Raw genomic sequence first — 16595 nt, 5'->3', positions numbered from 1 at the left:
GATTTCTATGTTGATTATTTGTGTTGACTTCTCAGACCTTGTTGGTGAGTCTGAGTTGATTTCACAGGCAGATAGTGAATTGATGATGGTGCTGGCAATATGTATGAATAATTACTGTGGCTCTGTCAAGCTTTGTTTTCCCAGAAACAGGAACTGTGAAGGACTTGAAGTGGACTGGACACTGTGAACTTCAATATGGAATGGGAACTGGACGAAGAACTGGACAGGGAGCTGGACAAAGAACTGGGAGCTGCCTGCCTTTGAACCCAGGTGATAGTTGGAGCTGGGACCATGGAAGTGGAACCATGGAAGCTGAGAGACAGCCTCAAGTCAAGCTGAAAGAAAACTTTACTTGGATACTGTGTAGTGACTGAGAAGCTTATGATTTACTGTGACCTAGGGGTGGAGAACTTTGACTTTTATACTTTGTGATTGAATTAAGGATTTTGTGGTTGACTAAATGAATGTACTTTGTTGAAAACTATGTGACCACTTTGGTGAAAACTATGTGGCCATTTTAGTGATAAGTTGTTGAATTGTGACATGGTGAATGCTGTATTTTGATCTTCTGTGAATGTTTTGCTCTGATTCGTTATTGATTAAATAGAGAGGTGTCTATACTATGTAATCAGAACCTTGAAAGCTGTTCACAGCCGCAGTCCTCTGGAAAGCTGCTCGTGCCTGGCTTTACAGGGTTTAGACTTAGTTATCATTGGCACAGGGAACTCCCCAGTGCAGAAAGTACCTCCATGAATTCAGACCTGCACCTGCCTTGCCACTTACTGTCTTAGAGAGTTGCCTGAGGGACTAAGAAGTGAAATGATCTGCCCAGGGTCACAGGGTCACAGGTAGTCTGAGTTAGAGGCATGATTGGAACCCAGGTCTTCCAGATTCTGAGAACAATTATGTCTCCTCTTGGCCATGCTGCTACATATGTAACAGTATATAGTAGCACAGATGCAGTATGGCATGGTAAGTAGTCAGGAAGATGAATTTAATTCCTACCTCTGAAACGTTCTAGCCATGTGACCTTGGGCAGACCTCTCTGAGCTTCAGACCACTCCATAGCACTTATCACTCACAAGTTGAGGTACGCTATTAGTGAAGGGAGTTCCAACACCTGGAGTCCCCCACATCCACACAATCACAGAACTTTTGTGTATTGAAATATGTAGGAATATGTCCTAATTGGGGGAAAGGAGAGACACAAGGTATTAAAGAGTTGAGGAAAGTCTTGGAAGAATCTCTAGCGTCCACCCCTACTGGTATACTTTCTTTGGGAAAAGATGAGATTCACCATTGGGGAAGATACTTAATAAGAGAGCAGTGAATAAATTGTTGAGAAGAGCAGAATCAGAATCAATTGAGTCAAAGCAACAGATGTTGGCAAGTTCAAATTCCTGTCACTTTTATACTAGGAGAGAAGGAATTAATTTAGGGACATTTGCATGTGGATTTTTTTTTGCCATGAGCTTAGTGGAGTTTAGGGTTTGTCCTCAGAGATAGGAATCATTTTCTCCAAATTAATTTCTTTCAAACTCAGCTGTTGCAGCCTCCTAAGCCGAGAGGCTAAATGGATGTGATAGGCACGAGGAACCCTGGGGAGCCACACTACTGAGGTCATAAATGAAAAGCTTCTGATAATTTTAATCTCATATAATACTCTGGGGCAATAGCAACTATTACAAATCACCTGCTTTATTCAACTCAACCCATTTATCCATCCCACTCCTGGAGATGGAGTGAACATCAGGCAGTTATGCCTATGGCAGATGAGAATAAAGGACATTTTATGGAACTTGGGGACAGCTGGCCAACACCATCTTCCTCTCTCAATTACCCTGCCATGAATCCAACTAGATCAGAAACATGAAGGGAAATTGGAATGAGGCCAGTTACAGAGTAGAGAACAAGTATGCGCGGATGTCCGAAAACAAAGAGGGACATTATGGAGGAAGACCAAGTCAATTTTCAAGTGGATAAAAATGAAATTAGATTTCCAAATATTTTGACAAAACAGTAGAGCTTCAAGAATTCAAGGGAAAGACTTGGTCCTGCAATTCTTCAACCTTCTAAGAAAGATGATCAGAAATAAAGGACATAGGTCTAGACCTGAATGACTGGGTAGTATGCTAGGGTTGGGTCATGAAATCTTAGTCTCTAATGCTTAATGTCTATGCAAGGATGTCTTCTTTGTATTCTGCCTCCTCAGTTTTCCCATGATTGTTTTGTGGCTTAATCAGTTAGGATAATTATCACCCCAGTCCTGGTTTCTACTTTGGAAAACACATTCAGCTGACATAGAAACAAAGTCAAAGATTTTTCTTTGCCAACATAGATGTTTGAAATCAAGAGGGACAAGATGTAGCCTTGATGGTTCTCCTCAAATAAATTGTTTCTGAAGCATGTATTCACATCACACAATTCCATGAGAGATGTACCTTGGGAGATAATCATGTTCGGGGACCTGGAGGTCAAGGATGTAGAGTAAGGCATAGCAACACATGCCCAAGGTGTTTGACAGTATCAAGAAAAATGTCTTGGCCAGAGGCAAAGTACAAGAGTTCCCTATCATTGCTGAGGCTTTTCAGATGCTTCTGTTCACAAATGCCATTGTTTTAATAGCATTGAGCTTGGGACATTACAAAGTCTTCTCAGTGAAACACTAATAACAGTAATAATAATGCAAGATAACATTTATATGGCAGCTGAGATATCATCTCATTTGATTCTCATGACAACCTTGGTGTGTGTGGGGGGGAAATTCCATTATTATCCTCATTTTACAAATCAGGAAACTGAGTCACTGACAGAAATTGTGACTTGTCCAGGATCACATAACTAGTAGTATCTAAAGCAGAAATGCAATTCATTTCTTCTTGACATCAAGTACAATGTGCTCTATCCACTAAATATCCACACTGACAAAACTAAGTGGAAGAAGAAAATATATTGCCCCGATAATAACGTGCAGCAGGATGGGTACCTATTGAGCTAGTCCTTCAATAGATACATGCATCTATGCAATATCTATCCAAATATCATGTGTGTGTATATGTATGTATTTGCTTGTACAGGTACATACATATGAGATAAATGCTATAAAAAAGATAAATGCTGGAGATGAACAATCAGCTAACCCAGAACTGAACAGAAGTAGGTGGTTGATCTGGGTTGTATCTAGGAAACTGTACAATAGTTTCAGTGATCCCAAACTGCTCGCTGCTATGAAATCCATCTCTTCAATTATAATAATCTCCCAAATGATAGACTACATGACTGTGAATCATAGAACACAATAATCTCATAAAAAGAAAAATGGTCAGTGGAAAGACACATCATGGGGCATGAATAGGCTAGCAGCATAGGAAGGTCCTGAAAGACATGAATGCTGAAAGAGTGGCAAAGGAGGGGCAAAGGAGGGCCATACTGCAAGAACCAGAAGCCATGAATAGATGATCCATGTCCTACAATGGTACTCTTGAGAATCAAAGAACTTTAACATGTGAGGCTTGCATGGAGGATTTCTGGAAATGCATGAATCAAGTGGGACAGGATGATCCCACTGGGATAAAAGCAAACAGAATGACAAGCCACAGAGGGATTATGTTATATGTCGGTGGAGGGAATACTCATGCCAATGAATTCATGGAACCATTCTATGTTTTCAAGTAGCCAAAAGATTACAAGAGATCACAAATTTTAGCACTTGAAGAGACCTTAGAGTAACCAAATGAGGTTCAAGTGTTCATGTAATTTAGCCAGTCCCACAAGATAGTAATTAGCCAAGGTGAGATTCAAACCCTCTGACTCTAAGGCCAGCATTCGAAACCCCTGCGCCATGCTGCAGATGAATGGATGCTTCAGGACAAAACGCCTGAATTGTGTCCATAAAAAGCATCAAGACTCTGATCTCAAAGACCTCCTCCTTAGTGAGATGGGACTTGTTTTTCACTCTAGCTATTAACTGACTCTGAATGAATTATTTAAAAGGGCTCACGAAGCATGAGAGTGAAGGTAGTTCTTTCAGCCACCTCTTTGTGGATATATGAAGATGTTTTATGTGCCAGGACCCATCTTGTCCTTAAGCATATATTCCTAGAGGAAATTCAGGAACGTGGGTAGGGAAGGCTTCTGGAGCTGGTGCGGTTAACGGAAGATTCAGAAGACCCTTGAATACCCTAGAACTTTGGCACCTTTCAATTCCGGAAGATGGAGGAATGTGGCAGCAGTCACCAGCATGAGCCATAAGATTCTTTGGACTATAATTAGGAGGAGACTATAGAAGTATTACTGATTTGGGCTAGGCGTACTAGAATAACATGGGTACGTTCCAAATGAGTACAGGCTAAAAGGTTGATCCTCTTCTGCCCTGAAAAAGCTGCATGTGGCAGAATTTGCTTAGAAATTGCCCTTGAAGGACCCCTACAGTGCTTGGAGACTTCTGTTCTGGGGTCATAGGAAGAGTGGTAAACTGGAAGGATTAATGTGAGATTTGGCAATGCTGTCAACAAACAAATACAAAGATAAAATCACTCAGGTAGTGTGGGGGTAGTTGAAAGAGAGCTAAACCTTGGGGTTGGGAAAGACCTTGGTTCAGTCCCTGCTCCCCTTCCCTCCTTCTTTTCAGATCCATCATATGATCACGCAGCCACCACTGCCATGCTGTAAGTCTAGCCTTGAGTCCAAATGGAAAAGAGATTACTTGTGCTGTAGATAGTGAGGAACCCTCACTGTCCATAGACATTCATATTTGTAGAAGACATTGGGCTGATTACATAAAACCCCAGAACATTACAGAACCTCCTAAAGATTCAAAATTATTCAAGGGTTTGGCCGGGCTAGAAAAATCAAGTGGATGAAGATTTTCTAATGCCCAGACTATGATATGCAGCCCATAACACTGGCCCAGCAGTCTGTAAATCTTGGAGTAATTCAGCAGTTGGATGATGACCCAGACCTAGGACTAAAAAGGAGGAAGAAAGTAATTGGATCATGTTTGAAAGAAAAATATGAATTTCTTGAGGACAGGAGAGATTCTCATTTTTGTTTTTGAATCCCAAACATTTGACACAATGCCTGGTGCCTTATGCTTACTAAAGGCTTGTTGAATCCAACTGAATAGAATTGGGGAAATTGGGCAGTGCTTTTAATGGCCCTAAACTTCTTCCTGAAACAGAATCATCTTTTTTTAATAGCAATGTTATGTTAAGACCATACAGCAGCAAAGCTGCACATAGCTAAAGAATGGAGATGATGTACATGAAGCTGTTTGAACATTGGAAACAAATGCTGGGTGGCTGAGAATCAACTCAGGGTTTCATTTATTCCAATAGGGATCAAGCACAGATTCCAAAGGCTTATGGGTCTGCTTCACAACTCATTAGCTACATACAGAGAGAGGGTCTTGTACTGCTGTAGGAAGAAGAAAAGGAAGGAAGGCAGGAAAGAAGGAGAGGAAGAGGAGGAGGGGGAAAGAAGAAGAAGGGAGGAGGAGGAAGAAGAGGAGAAAAGGGGGAGAGGAAGAAGATAGAAGCAGAGGAGGGGAGGAAGAGAAGGAAGAGGAGAAGGAAAAGGAGGAGGGGAGAGGAAGAGGAGGAGGGAGAAGGGGAAGGAAGAAGAGAAGGAGAAGGTAGAGAAGGAGAAGAATTAGGCCTTGGGTTGATTTTTCCAGGGAATCATAAAATATTCTATAGATGCCAGAGAATGTAACATAGACAGATGGCCCAGCAGATGCTATAAGAGAAAAGAGACTTACTACTGGGTGAACAAAAAAAAAACAAACAAGAAGGGGAGGGAAAAAGTAAACACTCTATCATGGGCTGTCAGGACCATCCCCTTGGTCTAAGAATTCTGGCTGTGCTCCCTAGGACTAGATAGTCCAAATGAAGCATTCTTCCTGCTCTCCACCCTGCTGGGTTTGGCATCGAGTTAATCTTTTGAGCAGACTTGCTTTTGTGTTGGTTTGTGCTTAAGAGCAGGGGCAGCATGCTGTAGTACTGTGCTCTGTCCGGGATGGCAAGGGGAGATCTAGCAGGTATGGTGTAACTCCAAGGAATGTACAACCAGCCCATAAGAGGGTGGGGAGATGGGTGGCTTCCTATCCTAGCCAGTCACACAACCAGACGCTTTCCCCTTAACACTGACACTTTCTGCTATTTAAGCTCTTTCCACACTCCCCCACTTCTAAGCTGGTGTTGGTGTCTCCCAGTAACTGTGACCCAACCATTACTGGGCAGCCACCCACAGAGGCAGCAGCATGGCTGCCACTGGGAAAATTTTGCTCCTGCAACACTCTCAACACTCTCAATGGGTGGGGGTGGGGGAGGAGGACACTTCACTCTGCTCTGGGCCAGAGTCCTGTGAATAGAGCCCCGCCTCTCCAGCTTTTGTTCAGGGGAGTCATGGATGGGTCCTGATCTCTTTACATTATTTTCCATACTTGCCCCCTGCTGTGCCAAATCCCCATCAAATCCAACCTTCTTCCAAACTTGCCCATTACTGTCAATTAGCCATCCTTCCTTGACCAGATTTATGCCCTCGCTTGACATGTCTAATCCGGTGCCTTTTCTGTTTTCGCTTGTCTTTGATCTGCCCCCCTGCTCTCTGCCAACAAGGTCACTACCCTAGTTCAGGCCCTCATCCCCTTTCAGAAGGACTGCTACAAAAGCCTCCTGACAGATTCCCCTAATTCTTCCAGCTTGAGCCTTCTCCAATTTCTCTTCCACATGGCTGCCAAAGAGATTTTTCTAATGCCAAAGACTGACCTTCTTACTCCCTCACCTCAGCAAACTCCAAGGGTTCATACGTCTTGGGGTTCATGCTCATTTTTTTTAACTGATAGGGGTATTGTGATAAAAAACAGTTTGGTGACCGTGGCACTGATGTCTAAAATGACGTACTTGGAGTCAGCAGAAAGTGGATTCAAAACCCATCTGTGCTGTTCATTAGCTGTATGGCCCTTTTTGGCCAATCACTTAACCTTTAGCAGACACAACTCCCTAAGACTTGCCTACTAAGTCCTATCTGTGTGGAAATCATCCCCAATGGAGGGAGTACTCACTTGGAGAGTTTCCCATACAGATAAATAATGAAATCATAGGTCCTTCAGGTAACTGAGTATATTTAAAAGGTTCCAAATGGGGGTCACGGGAATTGAACAAAACCAAACAAAATCAACAGCGACACAAATGCCAAAGGAAATGACACGTGAAGGGAAAAGCTCAGGATACCATATTGCCAGGGAGGTAGAAGAATGTACCACTGAGCACGGTCCTTCAGCTAAACTCTGTTATAATGTGTGGGAGCTAAGGAAGACACCTCTAAAAACGTCTCCTTAAATTGGTAGATTTTGCATTTATAAGACACCGTGATTGAAGTTACTCAAAATGCTTTACAGTAGGTAAAAAGTCAATTCAACAACCATGTGCTAAGACACCATTCTAAACACTGGGCACACAAAACCCAAAATGGCCTTCCCTTAATAAGCTTACATTCTATTTTTCATATTAATCTTTGTAGGTTCTTCAGTATTTAGGCAGGATATAGAGACCACCACTCCTATTTTAAGAGGCATAAATTATCTCCGAATACCTACTTTCTTTCCTCCCCGAACCACCCACGCTCCATCAGTTGTTGTTCAGGCATTTTTCAGTCGTGTCCAACTCTTTGTTGACCTTATTTGCTATTTTCTTGGCAAAGATTCTGGAGGGGCTTGCTATTTCTTTCTCCAGCTCCTTTTATAGGTGAAGAAGCTGAAGCAAATAGAGTTAAGTGACTTGCCCAGGGTCATACAGCTACTAAAGTGTCTGAGGTCACATTTGAATTCAGGATCCTGACTTCAGGCTGGAGCTCTGTGCACTATGGCACCACCTCGCTGCCCTACCGTATGAGTTCTTTTTACCTGTTGACTATGTAACTGGGAATGCCTCAATAAGCCTACTTCTTATGAGCCTGCCCAGAGTGTCAGGCTGTGGCGGTCCCCGTCGGACTTTAGAGCAGGGGCAGATTCTGTATCTGATTCTGGTCCACTGGCCATGTGGTGAGGAGGAGTGCCTTTGATTGACAGCAGTAGCATAGCTGGAGCTGGGATACATTTAGAAGGCATTAGCTAGCTGGAACCTGTCCCTTCCCCTCATTTGCCTTCCTCCTACCTGGCAGTACACCACAGAGAGAAGAGAGAGAGCCCCAGCCCTCCCTGTTGGAGACCAACAGTCTCTGAATACAGGTCTCAGGTTTTAGTCATAGTGTTCGCTCTTGTAGGTGAGGGATGGCAATGACCTTGAGAGCCTTAAAAGCTCAGGTGAACAAGTCACCTGGGGCCTGGTACTTGAGTCAATGCTGGCATTTTCAGTTGGGCATCTATGTCATGAGGATCTAGGAAGGAGGGGGGCCTTCTGAGCCCAGTGCATGGGTAGCTAAAACAGGAACTCTTCCAGCTGTGATGCACCATTGGAACCTGATCTTGGCAGGATCAATAATAGATAGAAACTCGGTTGTCAGAGCCCAAGTTCCACTGAAAGAAGGGGTATAAGGTACACTGTGCCCCCAGGGGTTGGGAGGGAAATGTCTGTGCTTCTGTTCTTGCTATATCTTTGAAATAAATCTTCTTTTGTAAAGCTAGTTAATGTTCATTGGTAAGGTAGAATGGAGGGAACACACCAGAACAGGGGCTTGAGCCAACAGCATTGGAGAGGTTATACCCCAATTTCTCAGGGGCAGCCCTAGGAAGTTAATGGGGGAGATGTAGCTAACCTTGCCCTGGGAGACGGAGGACAGAGTCGTTACTACACATGAAGTAGAAAAGGCTGACTAGGAGAATATGTTTTCAGAGACTAGTTCTAAATTTTGGGATCTCCTTGGGATCCAACAAGGAACTAACATATGCCTTAAGACTCATTAGAGTTGTTAATCCTAAAAGTAAAGGGCACCAGTGCTGTTCTCCTAGGGACAGCGGGAGCCTCAGCTTGGAGCACATCCCGCAGGAGTAATTGCTCGTGGATGAGCCTGGCTAATCTCTCTCCCACAAAAACAAAACGCTGTAATTGCCATCAGGCACTGTGTCGGTGGGACTGTCCTTTGCTTAGATTGCATGACATTCCCTCACCTGCTGCTGAAGAGGAAGGTGACTCCTGGCTTCCGAGACACAGCATGTCACATTCTTGGACCAGACCAAATTCTGGTGAATCCCCATTGCTCACTGTTCTTGGCATCCTTAGTGTGTACCATGAACTTGGAGCAGTAATGATGCCCCCTGATGCCAGTGGTAATCTTGCCAGGGTTCAGTGGCATTAGGTACAGGAAACACATAGGAAACATTTGTAGCTTTATGATTTCCCGTTTGGAAGATTACCAAGTATACTAAGCCCACCAGGGTCTTGGACACCCAGGCCAGAGGCTCCCATGTCTCTTTTTGATACTCTGTAGTGCTTGTGGGATGGAGGATTCACTCCATGAAGGAGACTGTTTATAATGACCTCTAATTAACAGCTTAGAATTTTGTCCCTAATTGAGGGCACAGCTCAGTAGCTGATGATTTCCCCATTTGAGGGGATCTCAAGAACATATTCCTGTAAACACTGAGGTATTCCTGCATTTGCAAACATCATGGTAAAAACAGAATGTGAGCTCCTTGAGGCATTCTCTCTCTCTCTCTCTGTCTCTCTCTGTCTCTCTGTCTGTCTCTCTCTCTGTCTCTGTCTCTGTCTCTGTCTCTCTCCCTCTCTCTCCCCTCCTCTCCCTTCCTCCCTCCCTCCCTCTCTGTCTCTGTGTCTCTGTCTCTCTCTGTCTCTTTGCCTGGCACAATGCCTGTTAATAGCAGGTACTTAATCCATTCTTGTTGAATTCAATTGTATTAAATATCCAATACCATTTCTCCTACCTCTATAAGACTGCACCTTTTTTAATACCTCTTCTCACCTCCTGCTTCAATTCTTTTCACATTTGTCTTATCTCTTTCCTGGAGAGGGAGCTTCTTCAGAACAGATACTGGCTCTTACTCCCCTTATGTCCCCTGAAGAGCCTGAGATGGGGACTGGTGCAGCATGGGAGCTGACTCGATGCATTGGCATCATCCCAAAGGGGATTCAGTCACTACATAAAACAGCAAAGTGATTTCAGCCAAGTCACCCCCCAATGCTGTAGCTCACTTGGCAGGTTTTGCTAATTTCTCTTTGGTGCTGTAGTTTTATATGTGAGTGAGAACAGTGCCACGTTTTATGTTTGAAATCTATGTATGGGACTTAGGACTTTGTAATACTTTTTGATTTGTTCTAACAAATAGCTAGTCTAAAAGAAAAAGAATTCTCCCTCTCCCTTTTAATAATGCTATTCTTTTGGCATTCAGACACCACTGTGCAACAAGCTCCCACTCATCCAAAATTCAGATGACCAGAATGTTCCCTGGCAGGAATAGTTTTTTTTTTTTTTGCATGCTACATGGGATGCTTCATGGGAAGACCCAGTCCCCAAAATCGGCTTTGCCCTCCCACCCCCATTATAACTATTACATGCACATTATGAGTTCCATTTCAATTCCATCCAACACACACTTATTAAATAGCTACTGAACAGGAGACACTGTGGCAGTCACCGGGGGCAGATCCAGAGTTAGGGACATTTCTACAACCGCTTGGCTTTTTCTCTGTTCTTGATCTCAAACTTAGAAATGCTTGGCAAATTAAATTGAATTGCATTTTCAAATGTTTACCATTGTTTGAAGCAGCAATAGAGAGAAAAAGAAGTAATATGGTAGCCCTTAAAGCCCAATAGCCAAACTGACTGTGAGGAGTAGGCAAGGCTCAGGGCTCTCTCATCACCAAGCCCTTCCCCAGCTCAGCTTCTTTCTGAGGAATGCAGGTGTGGGGAAGCTGACCCATCTACAGACTGCCTGCTCTGCTGGACCAACTGCATGTGACTAGGGTGGCCTGTCCTCTGGGTGTCCCTTCTCCTTCCTTCCTCATTCAGCTAAAATTCCCACATTTGACACTGCTGAGTTCCAGAGGAGTATTACAGGAGCTCAGAAACAGCTTCCTGTTGGATTTTTGCTTGAAGTAAAAACTCCTGACTTCCATGGCTAGAGACAGAAATACGCACGGACCTAGGGAAGCTATTTATTGAGCAGGGAGAACCAAATTTGACATAAGGATGATCAGACAATGAAGTTTCTTAGTAATTAATTTGACTTTTTGTTTAGTGGAATCGCAAACAGGGGAATGGACCCGGGGAAAAGAACAAGGTAATTTGTCAAGGAGAGCAAACACATTCTCTTCTGCTGCCTCTTTTTTCTTTTTAAAGAAAAATGCCATGTTTAGTCAGAAACAGCACTTCCTAAACTGTGGTCTATCAACCCCTAAAGATTCCACAGATAGATTTTAGGGAGCCCATGAATGTGGACAGGATAAAAAATATATCTTTATTTTCACTAACCTCTAAGTAAAAATGAGCATTTCCTTTGATTATGACTCTTAGAAGAGATCCACAGGTTTTCCACGAGCTGCCTAAGAGGTCTATAACCTAGACACAGTTAAGAACCCTTGGCCTGAAGGGAAGTGCTGAGGCTGCCTAAGGCTTTGAGGCCAATGATGGCTTCCCATCCACTCGGCCCTTCCTGCATTGGATCCATGGCTGGCCAGCATAGGTGTGCCAAGCACGTCCAATCTCTGAAACCAGGAAATAACCACTCACTGACCTTCCATTGGGGTGTTACTGTCAGGCCGATTGGCAAAGACAACGTCCACATACTCAAGTTGTAGTCTCTGGAGGGAACCCTTCAGTCCTGAAAGAAGCAACAGAAACACACATAATCCATGGTATTGGAAACACCTTTAAGTCAATACTGAACAAGTCAACAACTCAACAAGCATTTATTAAACACCTACCGTGTGCCAATCACTGTGCTAAGTACTGGGGAGGATACAAAGAAAGGGGAAAAAAGACCTTGGCCTCAAGGAGCTTACCTTCTAATGGATGATAGGACATCTACTGGATGCTTTGCCACATGAAAAACAATGCCACAGTGCTCCCGAGTTCACCTTTTATAGACTTCAGATCTTTTTCAGTTATATTAATGCTTTGATTAGAAAACACACATGAACCTGAAATCAGTAAATGTTTGTTGAACTGAATACTCTTCAGTAATAATGTTCTTCAGGGACTCAGAGTCATGTCCAAAGTCAGAATTAAGAATAAAGATGACTTTTTTTCTTCTTAAAAGATACAAATATGTTTTTAAGTTTAATCCCTCTTGGTCTCAGTTTCCTTAACTATAAAATAATGGAGTTGGACTGGAAGGTCTTAATTTGAAACTAGTGAGCTCGTTTCCATTATTTTAATAACTATGTCAATATATTTGGTTTCCTTTGTGATCCAGCCCTTCGCATAACCTGGCATATAGTAAGTGCTTAATAAATGTTTATTGATTAATTGATTTTGTTTTAAATTTTATCCACTTACAAACTTGATTCTGAGAAGGGATCTGTAGGCATCACCAGGCTGTCATTGGGGTCCATGACACAAAGTTCATGCGCTTGGACCAGATGGGCTCTACGGTTCCTTTTAGCCCTGTTTCTAGGATTCTATGATTGCATAACTTTTTTTTTCTTAGTCTCAGAGGGTTGAAACCCCCCCCCCCATGAGGTCAAACCTTTAGAGCTAGAAGGAAACTCCACATTCACCTAGATCAACACCCTCATTTTTCTGATGAGGACCCTGAAACCCTGAGAGGTAAGGACTCTCCTAGGGATCCTGGTAGTAAGTGAAAGGTTCTGGGACTCCAGTGTGCTTTTTCTGCATATTAAAATCATTCCCCCAGTAGTCCAGAGATGCATTGGATTATGCAAACATGGGGAGGATCTGTGATTGTTCAAGTAGGAAATTTCCAGTGTGGGAACTCTCTCCACCAATCACAGAGTATACATTACAACTTAGAAAATAAATCTTAGGGAGTTGATTGAGATGCAACGGGGTTGAACCACTTGCCCAGGATCACACAGAATCAGAAATATACAGGGAAATATATAGAAAAAATTAAGTGCAAAAATATACACACGGGAGCATCACAATTTATAGGGAAATTAGTCAAGGGCTTGACCTAGAACGCTAATGCATAGATATCATGGTTTGTAGAACCCCCAAATATTCTACCAATTTTATTCTGGTCATTCTTTAGAAAAAGAACTACTACATTAAGAGTTTTGGGGAAAAAACAACAATGGAAAATGTAGGAAAATAGTGAGAGAAATGAGAATAAGGTCTCTGTCCTGATAGCCATATCCCAGTTCTAATTACTTGGCTGCTTGCTGTGAATAGTTAGAGAAATTAATTAATTTCGCTAAAAGCAACATTTTTCTGAAACATTATTGTGGAGTGTGATTCAAAACACCAAAAAGAAAGAAATAATTTACCTCATTTTCCTGAGAAACAGCACTTTCTTATCAGCTCATTTAATTACATGGGAGGACTGAATATTTTAAATTTGTTTTTTATTATGTGTGTAAAATTCATTGTGTGTTAAATGAAGCTCTTATAAATTTAAATTTGATTGGTTCAATTTGGCTTTTTAGCTGGCTTATAAGATAACCATCTTTTTTTTTCTTGATAGGAAAATAAAGGGTCAGAGAATGGTTTGGGACATGTTTTGGTCATATAGATGAAAGCTGGAGAAGCATGAAGGCCAGGCTCACTTAGAGGGCTAGTTTAGCTAAGGTCACATTCTTGAAAGAGCTAATGATACAGCCATTAGGAGGAGACTAGTCTGAATTCTCATACCTGTTCCCAGAACAGAAGTTTCTCCCAATGTTTCTATAATATCCTTAGCCTAGAGTATCTCTAATCATCCTAATGGGTACTTTGAAGTTCCTAAAAATTTCTCAAAAGGACATCAACTTCATTCCTTTGAATTTATCAGAAAATTTGTGCTGTAGGGTCCTGCTGGGCAAAGTTTATCCTGAAAAGAACTTATTTCCTTCAAATAATTTCCATTGTTTTGTGGTATCACTGTCTAGTTTCTTTGCAATAGGACACCCACTCCCCCATTCTTTTTCCCCCAAACAATCATGAAGTTTTTAGTGCATGTTTATATTTGCCCCCCAAAAGTTGCTATTAGAAATCCAGATGAACTCATGCTGCTTAAAAAATATATGTCCCTGGAAAGTTACAGATTAAAGCACTTTGGGGTGGCCAAATCAGCATTTCAAAGCACTGTGGGTCCTGAGCTACTTAGGAGAAGTTTGAGATGAGGCCTTTGGCAAAGGGAAGCCCCCTTCTGTAAGACATTTACCTCAGGTATCCAGCTTTTAAATTTGAATCTGGGCATCCTGGCTTGGATCTGAGATGTTTTCAATATTAATCCTTTTTTAAAAGTCTTTTTGTCAGATTTCTTTCCCCTCTCGCCTCCCCCAAAGGAAAGGCAGCATGTTCATTGTCAAGGGCAGAGCAAAATGCCGAGCTTATCCTTGCCAGGGCTTTCATGGGGATCAAGGGAGAGATAACTTCTGTAAGTGTTTCTGAAACCATAAAGCCAGCTTTCATGTCAGGTCTTAGAATTCTTTCACAAGAGGCCTATTCTGAGTTCCTCAGATATCAAGGTGATAGAGTGGAGAGAAAGCTAGGCCTGGAGTCATGAAAATCTAAGATCAGATTCAGCCTCACACACGTACTAACTCTATCACTTAACCTCTGTCTGCCTGAGTCTGCGCATCTGTGAAATGGGGCTAACAGCACCTATCTCTCAGGGTTGTGATGAGGATCAAATGAGATATTATTTGTAAACTGTGCTTAGAGTAGTGACTGGCATGTAGTATATATGATAGAAACATTAGCTATTATTATTATTACGACTCTGTCTTGAAATGATTTGGGGTCATTTTATATTTAGATGTCTGTGTCCCCATTTTATCTCTCCCCTCCCTCCAAGTAGAATATAAGTTACTTGACTGTGAGGACTCTTTTGGGTTTTATTCTTGTATCTCTAACACCTTGCACAGTACTTTGGAACAGTGAGGGGACTGGAGGAGAATCTGTTATTTCACTGGTATAGGGAAGTCCTGGTGAGAAAATTTTCTTTACCGAGGCAGATGAAAAATTTACATTCTTAGAGAGTTGGGGGGTAGGAGCAGGGAAGCATCGTACCCAAGGTTCCTCAGCTAGTACATATCAGAGGAGGGATCCGAGCCCCAGCCAGAGGCCAGTCCTGTATCTACTAGAGCTTACAAATGTTTGGTAAATTGGATTAAATTATTAGGTAAGTAGAGAATAAGATATGGTGTCCAGCTCCCTTCTGCTGTCGATGAAACTCTTGGCCAAGATTCTCTGATTTACTGTATCATTTAGAAGTCACATTTTCGAATTATTCCTTTTATATTGTTAGGCAGAGAGCTCATTCACCTAATGAGTTCTAGAGTCTTACTTGTCGAAGAAACAGTAGAGCAATTTAGCACTAGATGGGAATTTTGTGACTTTTAACTAAAGAAAAACCCTGCTCCCTAAGAGGAAGAGCACGGAGTAGTGTGGTGATTCCCAATGTTTTTGTTTGTTTGTTTTAAAAAACCTTAACAACAGCAACAACAATAACAGCAAGATATTGTGACAATCCCAACCCCAAGTGATTGAATATACTATTCCTAATATTCTTTCTGATTATAGATGATATTTAGTGTGAGCCCCTTGACCCATCCCTGAACCCCTAAACCGGACCCACTAGAATATTAAGTAGAACATCAGATCTGCAGTCAGGAAAACCTGCTTTTGAATTCTGCCTCAAATATTTGCCACCCACCTGGAGGATACTGTCTACCTGACTCAGTTCCCTCATCTGTAAAATAAACAGGATGGGCCTGGTGGTCTCCAGGGGCCCTTCCACCTCTGATTCTCAGCTTGTGTGAATATTCTGTTTTGCTAGTCATAGAATTTTAGAGAATGTTGTACCTATCTGGAACAAAGGCAAGGACTTTGTATTCACTGTGTGTGAGACCTTAATTTAATGGGAGGTTTTCAAAGTCCATTTGTGCATAAATGAAGCTCATTTTGTACTTCACAAACTATCTTGCTTGGCCAAGGTTATCCCTCTCCCCCCTCCTCCCCAGATATAGGGTTGACTACATGTAAATTTGGCTTCTGCCTCAAGGCCCTTGTCCTATCAAATTTCCATTCCTCTTCTTTGGGTAAGTTCAGAACAGCAGAGATGAAAGGGAGGGAAGCTGGATTGGATATACACACATGGAAAATAAGATGGGGGAGAAAGACTCAGCAGATGGAATCCCCAGGAGGCAGCGCTCAGTGAACAAGCCAGTGAACAGAATGCTGCTAGAGATTGAGTCTGATGAAGGTCCAAGGCAAAGGCCAAACTCGTATGAGGACTGGAGAAATCAGAGTTCTGTCTATCAAGATCAGCATGGGGAACGTCAGACCATGGTTCTCGTCAGTGACGCTAGTCAGTCACCAGACAGCCTCACTCTAGCTGAGTTTTTTGTTTTTAAGAGAACAAGGGTTTCATTCAACATCTCTGCTTTCAAGTGCTATCCATCAAAATGGGGCCTCTGGTCATTGGCATTCCAGGTGCAGGGGCTGATGAAAAATTGGGTTACTGAGCTTGAAGC

The 16595-nt window shown here is 42.4% G+C and overlaps 1 protein-coding gene across 1 annotated transcript in view; it reads right to left on the bottom strand.

Moving 5' to 3' along the window:
• The window catches only part of KCNAB1 (potassium voltage-gated channel subfamily A regulatory beta subunit 1), a 360079-nt gene that overhangs the window by 64224 nt on the left and 279260 nt on the right, over nucleotides 1–16595 (bottom strand). The window contains exon 8 of the mRNA XM_069083440.1: nucleotides 11690–11776. Within this exon, the coding sequence (XP_068939541.1) occupies nucleotides 11690–11776 (87 nt within the window). The remainder of the gene's footprint in view (nucleotides 1–11689; nucleotides 11777–16595) is intronic.

Source organism: Petaurus breviceps, unplaced genomic scaffold (assembly GCF_028583685.1).
Source record: "Petaurus breviceps papuanus isolate PSGF00001 unplaced genomic scaffold, PetGlider_PUasm1.0 173, whole genome shotgun sequence".
In the NCBI taxonomy this organism is placed as follows: Eukaryota; Metazoa; Chordata; class Mammalia; order Diprotodontia; family Petauridae; genus Petaurus; species Petaurus breviceps.
This window is presented reverse-complemented; position numbering and strand designations above follow the sequence as displayed.